This window comes from Pecten maximus, chromosome 15 (assembly GCF_902652985.1).
Source record: "Pecten maximus chromosome 15, xPecMax1.1, whole genome shotgun sequence".
Classification (NCBI taxonomy): Eukaryota; Metazoa; Mollusca; class Bivalvia; order Pectinida; family Pectinidae; genus Pecten; species Pecten maximus.
In genome coordinates, this window is record NC_047029.1 from 5,992,397 (window position 1) to 6,005,743 (window position 13,347).

General features: G+C 41.7%; 1 protein-coding gene across 1 annotated transcript; it reads left to right on the plus strand.

Moving 5' to 3' along the window:
- Nucleotides 1-9,098: 9,098 nt before the first annotated feature.
- LOC117343725 lies at nucleotides 9,099-12,796 on the plus strand. Its single transcript, XM_033906195.1, has one exon. It carries the CDS (start codon nucleotides 9,648-9,650, stop codon nucleotides 11,739-11,741), a length of 2,094 nt encoding a protein of 697 aa, XP_033762086.1. The 5' UTR covers nucleotides 9,099-9,647; the 3' UTR covers nucleotides 11,742-12,796.
- Nucleotides 12,797-13,347: the final 551 nt, after the last annotated feature.

Consider the following 13,347-nt stretch of genomic DNA (forward strand, 5'->3'; position numbering starts at 1 on the left):
TCCTTAGCTGAGGACTAACCCCACACAAAGAATCTCTAAGATATAGTGTCCCATGTCCTTAGCTGAGGACTCCCCACACAAAGAATCTCTAAGATATAGTGTCCCATGTCCTTAGCTGAGGACTCCCCACACAAAGAATCTCTAAGATATAGTGTCCTATGTCCTTAGCTGAGGACTCCCCACACAAAGAATCTCTAAGATATAGTGTCCCATGTCCTTAGCTGAGGACTCCCCACACAAAGAATCTCTAAGATATAGTGTCCCATGTCCTTAGCTGAGGACTCCCCACACAAAGAATCTCTAAGATATAGTGTCCATGTCCTTAGCTGAGGACTCCCCACACAAAGAATCTCTAAGATATAGTGTCCCATGTCCTTAGCTGAGGACTCCCCAAACAAAGAATCTCTAAGATATAGTGTCCCATGTCCTTAGCTGAGGACTCCCCACACAAAGAATCTCTAAGATATAGTGTCCCATGTCCTTAGCTGAGGACTCCCCACACAAAGAATCTCTAAGATATAGTGTCCCATGTCCTTAGCTGAGGACATAACCCCACACAAAGAATCTCTAAGATATAGTGTCCCATGTCCTTAGCTGAGGACAAACCCCACACAAAGAATCTCTAAGATATAGTGTCCCATGTCCTTAGCTGAGGACATAAAACCCCAAACAAAGAATCTCTAAGATATAGTGTCCCATGTCCTTAGCTGAGGACTCCCCACACAAAGAATCTCTAAGATATAGTGTCCCATGTCCTTAGCTGAGGACATAAAACCCCACACAAAGAATCTCTAAGATATAGTGTCCTATGTCCTTAGCTGAGGACTCCCCACACAAAGAATCTCTAAGATATAGTGTCCCATGTCCTTAGCTGAGGACTCCCCACACAAAGAATCTCTAAGATATAGTGTCCCATGTCCTTAGCTGAGGACATAACCCCACACAAAGAATCTCTAAGATATAGTGTCCCATGTCCTTAGCTGAGGACTCCCCCACACAAAGAATCTCTAAGATATAGTGTCCCATGTCCTTAGCTGAGGACATAAACCCCACACAAAGAATCTCTAAGATATAGTGTCCCATGTCCTTAGCTGAGGACTCCCCACACAAAGAATCTCTAAGATATAGTGTCCCATGTCCTTAGCTGAGGACTCCCCACACAAAGAATCTCTAAGATATAGTGTCCCATGTCCTTAGCTGAGGACATAACCCCACACAAAGAATCTCTAAGATATAGTGTCCCATGTCCTTAGCTGAGGACTCCCCACACAAAGAATCTCTAAGATATAGTGTCCCATGTCCTTAGCTGAGGACATAAACCCCACACAAAGAATCTCTAAGATATAGTGTCCCATGTCCTTAGCTGAGGACATAAAACCCCAAACAAAGAATCTCTAAGATATAGTGTCCCATGTCCTTAGCTGAGGACATAAAACCCCACACAAAGAATCTCTAAGATATAGTGTCCCATGTCCTTAGCTGAGGACATAAAACCCCAAACAAAGAATCTCTAAGATATAGTGTCCCATGTCCTTAGCTGAGGACTCCCCACACAAAGAATCTCTAAGATATAGTGTCCCATGTCCTTAGCTGAGGACTCCCCAAACAAAGAATCTCTAAGATATAGTGTCCCATGTCCTTAGCTGAGGACTCCCCACACAAAGAATCTCTAAGATATAGTGTCCCATGTCCTTAGCTGAGGACTCCCCACACAAAGAATCTCTAAGATATAGTGTCCCATGTCCTTAGCTGAGGACTCCCCACACAAAGAATCTCTAAGATATAGTGTCCCATGTCCTTAGCTGAGGACTCCCCACACAAAGAATCTCTAAGATATAGTGTCCCATGTCCTTAGCTGAGGACTCCCCACACAAAGAATCTCTAAGATATAGTGTCCCATGTCCTTAGCTGAGGACTACCCCACACAAAGAATCTCTAAGATATAGTGTCCCATGTCCTTAGCTGAGGACTCCCCACACAAAGAATCTCTAAGATATAGTGTCCCATGTCCTTAGCTGAGGACTACCCCACACAAAGAATCTCTAAGATATAGTGTCCCATGTCCTTAGCTGAGGACTCCCCACACAAAGAATCTCTAAGATATAGTGTCCCATGTCCTTAGCTGAGGACTCCCCCACACAAAGAATCTCTAAGATATAGTGTCCCATGTCCTTAGCTGAGGACTCCCCACACAAAGAATCTCTAAGATATAGTGTCCCATGTCCTTAGCTGAGGACATAAACCCCAACAAAGAATCTCTAAGATATAGTGTCCCATGTCCTTAGCTGAGGACTCCCCACAACAAAGAATCTCTAAGATATAGTGTCCCATGTCCTTAGCTGAGGGACATAACCCCACACAAAGAATCTCTAAGATATAGTGTCCCATGTCCTTAGCTGAGGACTCCCCAAACAAAGAATCTCTAAGATATAGTGTCCCATGTCCTTAGCTGAGGACTCCCACACAAAGAATCTCTAAGATATAGTGTCCCATGTCCTTAGCTGAGGACATAAACCCCACACAAAGAATCTCTAAGATATAGTGTCCCATGTCCTTAGCTGAGGACTCCCCAAACAAAGAATCTCTAAGATATAGTGTCCCATGTCCTTAGCTGAGGACTCCCCAAACAAAGAATCTCTAAGATATAGTGTCCCATGTCCTTAGCTGAGGACATAACCCCACACAAAGAATCTCTAAGATATAGTGTCCCATGTCCTTAGCTGAGGACATAAACCCCACACAAAGAATCTCTAAGATATAGTGTCCATGTCCTTAGCTGAGGACTCCCCCACACAAAGAATCTCTAAGATATAGTGTCCCATGTCCTTAGCTGAGGACTCCCCACACAAAGAATCTCTAAGATATAGTGTCCCATGTCCTTAGCTGAGGACTCCCCACACAAAGAATCTCTAAGATATAGTGTCCCATGTCCTTAGCTGAGGACATAAAACCCCAACAAAGAATCTCTAAGATATAGTGTCCCATGTCCTTAGCTGAGGACTCCCCAAACAAAGAATCTCTAAGATATAGTGTCCCATGTCCTTAGCTGAGGACTCCCCACACAAAGAATCTCTAAGATATAGTGTCCCATGTCCTTAGCTGAGGACTCCCCACACAAAGAATCTCTAAGATATAGTGTCCCATGTCCTTAGCTGAGGACTCCCCACACAAAGAATCTCTAAGATATAGTGTCCCATGTCCTTAGCTGAGGACTCCCCACACAAAGAATCTCTAAGATATAGTGTCCCATGTCCTTAGCTGAGGACTCCCCAACAAAGAATCTCTAAGATATAGTGTCCCATGTCCTTAGCTGAGGACTCCCCACACAAAGAATCTCTAAGATATAGTGTCCCATGTCCTTAGCTGAGGACTCCCCAAACAAAGAATCTCTAAGATATAGTGTCCCATGTCCTTAGCTGAGGACATAAAACCCCACACAAAGAATCTCTAAGATATAGTGTCCCATGTCCTTAGCTGAGGACATAAAACCCCACACAAAGAATCTCTAAGATATAGTGTCCCATGTCCTTAGCTGAGGACTCCCCAAACAAAGAATCTCTAAGATATAGTGTTCTCTCATATCTCGCCATATTGGATAGAGTTTGCCCATGTAAGATAGCTATGTAAGATAATCTATCTTACATAGCATTTCAAGCCGCGCGGATTTAATCTGGCGTTCAAGGGGGACAACTCCACAACGTCGTCTGCTTGTGTTCAATCCGACAGTCCTTATAGCCCGGTGTCGGTTTGAACGTTGGACCTTAACTATAAAAATACATACATTCTTAGATAAATATATTATATCAGCGTAATCAATGGGCTCCCGGTTTTTTTTAAAAACGATTAGCACATTTCATTGAAGCGGCATATAACTCCGTTACTGTAACAAACAGTTAGACTACGCCTAACGTTTACAGGCCCTTTGTAAACAGTTACAGTACAATACAGACTGCCTACCCCGACGATGTGTAATTTGTCATTAAACCATGTAAAACCACAATCACCTGGCAATGGACGGGATGTTAAAATAAAAAGCCATAAATAAAAACTATAAAAAAGAAAATGTCAATCGTCACAACTATGAAATGGTTCCGTTTGCGTCAGCAGGGGGGCCCTGGAATGTTTACTCTACGGTTCTGTCAGTAACTTTTAGGCCTACTCAGTAACCGGGTTTTGGAAAGTGGGGAATTGGTCGTAAATGAACAACATTCGGAAATTTATTTAAAAATTGACACCCCCGTGTTCATATAAAAAATAGTTATGTTCATTGTAACTCAGGTCGATATTTGTAGAGTAACCATGCAAAACAACTGCCAATCCTAGCCTTCAATATGATCCATTCGTAGCTAATCGACTGACCTACCTCGTCATTCCATCAAGAAACCGGGTTTTTTATTAACACATATAATCCTAATGCCACAAAGACGAAATTCTCGTATATAGAGTCACTTTCGCTGGTTCACAACAGTTCCCAAATCCACAGTGAATTATTCCATCCACGAAACATCGCCGCGTCATGGCGATTCGAGATCGAAATCACTACATTGAACTATGAATGAGAATTCCAATGACGTCGGACGTCATGCAGTGACGTAGTATTTTAAAAAAAAATTTGACTGACATTTAAAAGTACCAGTGTGTTCTGTGAAAATGATTAAAATGTGAGGATGCAAAAAATTATATGTGAAGTTGGGAAACTCATTTCAGCGTTGGCTTCAGTATTGTTGATTAGAACTTCTTTTTCTCGGGGACGTCCTCGCGTCCTTGCTTTCCAACTTGGCTATATCTACCGTTCAACACAGCTCCTTGAAAATTTCTGTATATATCAGACTAGTGCCCTAGTTGTGCCTTTTGCTATTGCGGACCTTCCATTTTCAGTATTTTTTCTGTCACCATGGAAACTTAGTCAAAAATACCAAATTACTGTTTCCTTTTGTTTCCGGGCTATAACTCAAAAACCGTTCGACGCAACTCCTTGAAATTTTTTGTATATATCAGACTAGTGCCCTAGTTGTGCCTTTTGCTATTGCGGACCTTCCATTTTCAGTATTTTTTCTGTCACCATGGAAACTTAGTCAAAAATACCAAATTGCTGTTTCCTTTTGTTTCTGGGCTATAACTCAAAAACCGTTCGACGCAGCTCCTTGAAATTTTTTGTATATATCAGACTAGTGCCCTAGTTGTGCCTTTTGCTATTGCGGACCTTCCATTTTCAGTATTTTTTCTGTCACCATGGAAACTTAGTCAAAAATACCAAATTGCTGTTTCCTTTTGTTTCTGGGCTATAACTCCATAACCGTTCGACGCAGCTCCTTGAAAATTTCTGTATATATCAGACTAGTGCCCTAGTTGTGCCTTTTGCTATTGAGGACCTTCCATTTTCGGTATTTTTTCTGTCACTATGGAAACTTAATCAAAAATACCAAATTACTGTTTCCTTTTGTTTCCGGGCTATAACTCCATAACTGTTCAACACAGCTCCTTGCAAATTTCTGTATATATCAGACTAGTGCCCTAGTTGTGTCTTTTGCTATTGCGGACCTTTCATTTTCGGTATTTTTTCTGTCACCATGGAAACTTAGTCAAAAATACGTAATTACTGTTTCCGGGCTATAACTCGAAAACCGTTCGACGCAGCTCCTTGAAAATTTCTGTATATATCAGACTAGTGCCCTAGTTGTGCCTTTTGCTATTGCGGACCTTCCATTTTCGGTATTTTTTCTGTCACCATGGAAACTTAATCAAAAATACCAAATTTCTGTTTCCTTTTGTTTCTGGGCTATAACTCCAAAACTGTTCAACGCAGCTGCTTGAAACTTTCTGAATATATCAGACTAGTTGTGCCTTTTGCTATTGCGGACCTTCAATTTTCGGTATTTTTTCTGTCACCATGGAGACTTAATCAAAAATACCAAATTACTGTTTCCTTAATAACTGTTACTTTGAGCTTGATATATACATGTATTTGGGTTTTCATACCAACTGCGGGGCGCGGGGGATAATGCCAAGCTTTGCGGCTCCTTGTTTTTTGGTTTTTTTTCCCAAAATTGGATATATATAGATCTGATGCTATTCTAAAACAAACAAAAAATAACATTAGAAATATTTGTATTCAAACTAACTTCTTTGAACAAATGTTAAACTTGGATGCCATAAACACTTAATCATATCGATGTATTTGAAAAAAAATATTATAGAAATAAAACACTACTTTCATTTATACATGTTTAATGTTTTAATTTCAATGGATGTGAATGGTAAATACTTATACGATTACCCATATTAGGTATATGATACAAGCTTTTTTCAACAGAGAAAACATGTTATGCTAATCCGTGAAAAAATATTGACACCTGTTGTATAACTAGCCAATACATCTCTGACCGGACAAAGCAAAACTGTTAAATATAATGGAAGGGTGCACAGGGGCTTGGCACGATTTTCCAAATGATAGTCCATATATAAATGTATATACTATATACATATATATATAGACTATCATTTGGAAAATCGTGCCAAGCCCCTGTGGAAGGGTGGTCACTAAAATCAAGGAACAAAACTTTCATGTTGTTCATATTACCGTAACTACAGTACAACAACATTGATAATATTTTATCAAGCGATCCTACATGTGCCCCACGTATTGCTTTCCTTTTTGAAGGAAAGCAACTTGTTAAGATTTGCAAGCATATCAGTGCTATGACATCCGGAAACCTAACCCAAACTTTCAGTGTCGGTGGGGATTCATGACTGTGAGACCGTAATGGAGCACTGCAGCCTGATAACCACCATCTTCACTAGCCAATGCGTCTGATTACGTTACGTTCGTGGATTGAAACGTTATCAGAAGCCTTGACTAGCGAAGATGGCTAACCACAGCCGCTTGGTTCCCGTACACCTATAGACACTGATAATCCGAAGATTTCTGATTTAAAAATATTATCGACCCATATCAGATTTTAAAAGGTTGATAAAACATCAGAAACCTTCGGATTAAGACCCTGGGCGACACATCATCCCTCAAGTAACATTGACCGACACACCATCCGTCCAATTATAGACCTTGACCGATACACTATCCGTCCATTTATAGACATTGACCGATACACTATCCATCCAGTTATAGACCTTGACCGATACACCGTCCGTCCAGTTATAGACATTGACCGATACACTATCCGTCCAGTTATAGACCTTGACCGATACACCGTCCGTCCAGTTATAGACCTTGACCGATACACCATTCGTCCAGTTATAGACCTTGACCGATACACCATCTGTCTAGTTATAGCCTTGACCGATACACCGTCCATCCAGTTATAGACCTTGACCGATACACCATCCGTCCATTTATAGACATTGACCGATACACTATCCGTCCAGTTATAGACCTTGACCGATACACTATCCGTCCATTTATAGACATTGACCGATACACTATCCATCCAGTTATAGACCTTGACCGATACACCGTCCGTCCAGTTATAGACATTGACCGATACACTATCCGTCCAGTTATAGACCTTGACCGATACACCGTCCGTCCAGTTATAGACCTTGACCGATACACCATTCGTCCAGTTATAGACCTTGACCGATACACCATCTGTCTAGTTATAGCCTTGACCGATACACCGTCCATCCAGTTATAGACCTTGACCGATACACCATCCGTCCATTTATAGACATTGACCGATACACTATCCGTCCAGTTATAGACCTTGACCGATACACTATCCGTCCAGTTATAGATCTTGACCGATACACTGTCCGTTCAGTTATAGACCTTGACCGATACACCATTTGTCCAGTGATAGACCTTGACCGATACACCATCCATCCAGTTATAGACCTTGACCGAAACACTATCCGTCTAGTTATAGACCTTGACCGATACACCATCCATCAAGTTATAGACCTTGACCGATACACCATTCGTCCAGTTATAGACTTGACCGATACACCATCCATCCAGTTATAGACCTTGACCGATACACCATCCGTCCAGTTATAGACCTTGACCGATACACTGTCCGTTCAGTTATAGACCTTGACCGATACACCATCTGTCCAGTTATAGACCTTGACCGATACAACATCCGTCAAGTTATAGACCTTGACCGATACACCATCCGTCCAGTTAAAGACCTTGACCGATATACCATCTGTCCAGTTATAGACCTTGACCGATACACTATCCGTCTAGTTATAGACCTTGACCGATACACTATCCGTCTAGTTATAGACCTTGACTGATACACCATCCGTCCAGTTAAAGACCTTGACCGATATACCATCTGTCCAGTTATAGACCTTGACCGATACACTATCCGTCTAGTTATAGACCTTGACCGATACACCATCCGTCCAGTTATAGACCTTGACCGATACCCTATCCGTCCAGTTATAGACCTTGACCGATACACCATCCGTCCATTTATAGACATTGACCGATACAACATCCGTCAAGTTATAGACCTTGACCGATACACCATCCGTCCAGTTATAGACCTTGACCGATACACCATCTGTCCAGTTATAAACCTTGACCGATACAACATCCGTCAAGTTATAGACCTTGACCGATACACCATCCGTCCAGTTAAAGACCTTGACCGATATACCATCTGTCCAGTTATAGACCTTGACCAATACACTATCCGTCTATTTATAGACCTTGACCGATACACTATCCGTCTAGTTATAGACCTTGACCGATACACCATCCGTCAAGTTATAGACCTTGACCGATACACCATTCGTCCAGTTATAGACCTTGACCGATACACCATTCGTCCAGGTATAGACCTTGACCGATACACCATCAGTTATAGACCTTGACCGATACACTTTCCGTCCAGGTATAGACCTTGACCGATACACCATCAGTTATAGACCTTGACCGATACACCATCCGTCCAGTTATAGACCTTGACCGATACACTATCCGTCCAGTTATAGACCTTGACCGATACACTATCCGTCCAGTTATAGACCTTGACCGATACACCATCAGTTATAGACCTTGACCGATACACCATCCGTCCAGTTACAAGGAATGTAACCGTTAAATTAGCAGAACCGTATTTAAGCGGAAGGTTTCCAAACTCGAAAGGCGCTAAAATGAGATTACCGCTAATATACGACGCTTACAGTATAGAAGTTCGGTAGTCGTAACAAAATATTGTTGAGGACGGTAGAACGATAAATTGGTGTCATAAAGCTTACGTATCATTATGTATCGAGAGTAAAACCCTTTTATTAACCGTGGTTGTAGTGATGAGGTTCAGAGGTTCAAATCAGGGGGAAAATAATAATAATAATAAACACTTTGGTCTCAGCTAAGGGATGAACTTATACGTCATCCTAGTGTTTCACGGTGACAAACAAGAATTCTGTGTAATGATTGACCAATGAAATTAACTGTAGTATTATAAAGTAGGTTAATTTCCATCGCCCAAAGTATGTTAGTGTGATAATGAGCATACTGGCTTGTGGTATATTTGCATTGTTGTTGCGGAGATGGTTTCATGAAATAGATGACCATTTGCATGGCTATCAATCATTTCTGAAAAATTGTTACAGTTCCACTGTCGATTTACTAAAACGTTTATATTCTTATTGATTTCAGAGTGTGGACTGGAGAGATGGCGACGAATAAAGTGTGCTCGGACCTCCCGCCATTTTTGTGTCTGTTGTGTCTAAAAGACTGCAAACAGCCAAGAGAACTTCCGTGCTACCATAACTTTTGTTTACTGTGTATAGATAAGTACATCAGATCGGAACATGTAGTCAACCAGGAAAAGACTTACTTTCCTTGTCCTGTCTGTGATCACCCAACTGTAGCCAAAGACCCCACGGCACCTGCCAGCAAATGGGCAACATTTCTGCCAGCAAACGCTCCCTTTCACCCACCAGACACAGGGGGGTTGGGGTCAGGGGGTATGAAGTTTTGTGACGCCTGTTCGAGAGAGGACCAGAAGGTCAACGCGCATGTCTGGTGTAAAGACTGCATGGAAGCCATATGTAAAGTGTGCAGCGATGCTCACAGGAAAAACAAAATGTCTTCGTCTCATACTGCTATTCCATGGGACGTGTATGTTCGTACCAGTTATACACCAGTTATCAGTGTCAAGGAGACCTGTCCCGAGCATGATGGGAACAGACTAGAGCTGTTCTGTCTGGATCATAACTCTTTATGCTGTACCATGTGTATAACTCTATCACACAGGTCGTGTCAGCGTTACAAAAGTATCGACAGCATAGTTACAAAGACCCCATTTTATCCCCAGCAGGCCGAATGGAATAATATGAAAGAAGAGGCAAGGAAACTCATTGATGTAGAGGAAAGTAACATTAAAAAGCTTGAACAGAAAAAATCAGCCCTTTTGAAAACCATGTCTGCGAACGTTCGAAGATCAAAAGACAAACTTGACCAACTGTTCGCCAGATTTCAGGATGATGTTGATTATAAATACACGTTACAATGTAAAAACATTTCCAGACAAGAACGATTTCTGAAAGAGTTTCAAACAAACGTAGAAAACTGCTGTCATTTGATGACTCTCTTGAATACGCATGGTTCAAGAAATCAGAAATTTATCGGCAGAGAGCAGATGAAGTCTCAACTATCTAGTCACTTCCGGCGACTACACCACAAGGTCAAGGACGTACACAATGAAGTTGACCTGATTCTGAGGGTGAACGACGGACTGGACCAAATCATGAATACTGTGACGTCTTTGGGAGAAATTGACACATCGACGTCCATTTCTTCTGCGTCAAAAGATACACTCACAAATATTAGCACACTGATCGATTCTCTCCATGAGAGCTCTCCATCACAATCTTTAGCTGATTCGTGGAAATCCTCCGACACGTCCAGTGCCGTTCAGCAAGGTGTCACGGTTTCGTCACCAACATCACCTACTTCGCCTACCAAATCCTTGGACGTACTTACCGCCAATCTGACTCTGGTCAAGTCCGTGTCCAGTCCGAGTCTCGGAGGCGGTTATAAAGTCCATCTGTCAGGGGGCGTTTTCGTTGAAGGAGAGGGGCTTATTTTAGCCGATTGCAAAAACAACCGTCTGATGCTTTTCAACGAGACGTACGATTACATTAACAATTTCGTTTTGGATGGTCATCCTATTGATGTGACTCGCGGATGTACTGCTAAGGAAGTACTGGTGGCAATGCACCTGAACAAAGAGATTTTGCGATGTACTTTACAAGGTGGGGTTCTGACTATCGTGAACAAAATAATAGTCCCAGAATTTACGTACGGTATAGCTGTCCTCGGAACCAGCATACTGACCGGAACATTCAATGACGTAAAGCTGCTTACTACTGAAGGTAGGGAACTAAAGTCTGTACCGAAAGTCGGGGACTGTGCATACGTAGCAGCTTCAAACTCCCAACGGACATTTTGTCATCGGGACGGTAACGCCATTGTTTGCCGGGCGCAGGATGGAACCGAATCATTTCGATATGTTTGTCGGAGCCTACGGGAACCGCGTGGGATTGGTCTGGATAGGGATGGCAATATATACGTGTGTGTTTATCAGGGCGGGAGCATCCATCAGATTTCATGGGAGGGGTCAAGAACAAGAGTGATTCTGCCAAGTCTGGAAGGCATTACCAAGCCCTGTGCAATAGTGGTGCATCCGTCCGGACATCAACTTCTGGTGACGTCACAAAAAGAAAATGTTGCCTTCGTAGTGTACAAGTTCGATAGCAATTAGAGCAATTAGGTTGATGGATACTTTGATGTTTGAGCTCCACACGGTCAACAAGGAACTGTGTAGGTGTTCGGCATTATCATGCATTTGGCATGAAAGTATGATATATTTAGTTTCGAATGCATCTTGACATTTATGATAACGTTGTAATGAAAACGTTGCATTGTTGATTTCATTTTCATTTTCAAGTAACATTTAGGTATTAACCAAATAAGTAAACATTTAAGCATCCATCGACCAAATCACACAGTTGACGCGCCGTTGTAATACACAAACTGTAAACAGTGCACCGATTATCGTTGTCTGTGCTATACAGCAAAACTCGAGCTCAAATGCGTCCGTCCATGTTTTTCAACTTCAGTAACTCAATCGTGTTTCCGGTCCTCAGAGTTTACAGCCGTTTTTTTGTACATCGTAACTGTTACAAATGCATTGGCATTGCCACTCACTATATATTGTACCCCTGAACTCTGACCTGGTGACCTTTATCTTTGGTCGCTTGCTTTCTTCTTTGACCGTATCGTTTAAGAATGAGAATTCATAGCTATTATAAAATGAATAGGGCTATTCTCGGTAGGATTAATTATCACAAAATACAAATAATAGTATATACTACTAATTATTCTATCAAAATCGTGTCAAAAGGTGTGTAGAGACTGAAAGCAATCTTACGGGTGTTTTGTAAATGTATAACAATAGGATAGGCGTATGTATACACTTCCAATTATAAATGTGCTATTGTTGTGAAAGTCAACGTAAGTGTATAATTGTAGAAAATGATTAACGGGTTTGGGAACTATGACAACCATAAAAAACATTCAATGACGGGACTCCATCTCTCCCAGAGTGCATTGCAGGTAAATCCTTCATGAATCCACTCTGGAAGATATTGTACGGGACTATGTAAATCGTTCAATGTGAACTTCAGTGTAGTCAAGAGTCGCAAACATGTCAGTTACTCCAAGGGTGACAACCAAGTGTGGTTTGGTTTGGTTTATTTTGTTTAACATCCTAGTAACAGCTAAGGTCATTTAAGGACGGCCTCCCGTGCGTGCGACATGCATGCGTGTGGTGAGTGCGTATGTGTGTTTTGGGAGGCTGCAGTATGTTCGTGTTGAGTCTCCTTGTGATAGGCCGGAACTTTTGCCGATTTATAGTGCTACCTCACTGAAGCATACTGCCGAAGACGCCCAGCAGACAACCAAGTAAATACTACCAACACAATGTGTGGCGGAAATACAAAGAACCCTAGACGAGTACCTGTGGTACGGATATGGAGCCAGATTCTCTCCGCGGTGATGTTGTAAGACTCGGAGATTGATTATCATATAAAAGCCAAGTTTAGGGACACTTGAAGCCTGAACACTTTTTCAGACAGACGTTACTAAATAAAAGTTGATCACAAAAAGTTCTTGAGCAAAGAGGACCAAAAGTTTCACCTTGAAAAAAACGATGTCCCACTGGCATCATACTTATTGTAGATAAATTTGACTGCAAGGATTTTTATCAGTACAAAATGAGAGTAAGATGCAGTAAACTCTACAATAAGTTAAACAGTGTCATACGTCGGCTTCGTCCTTCTACGACTTCTACGTGATGCTAAGGGCCA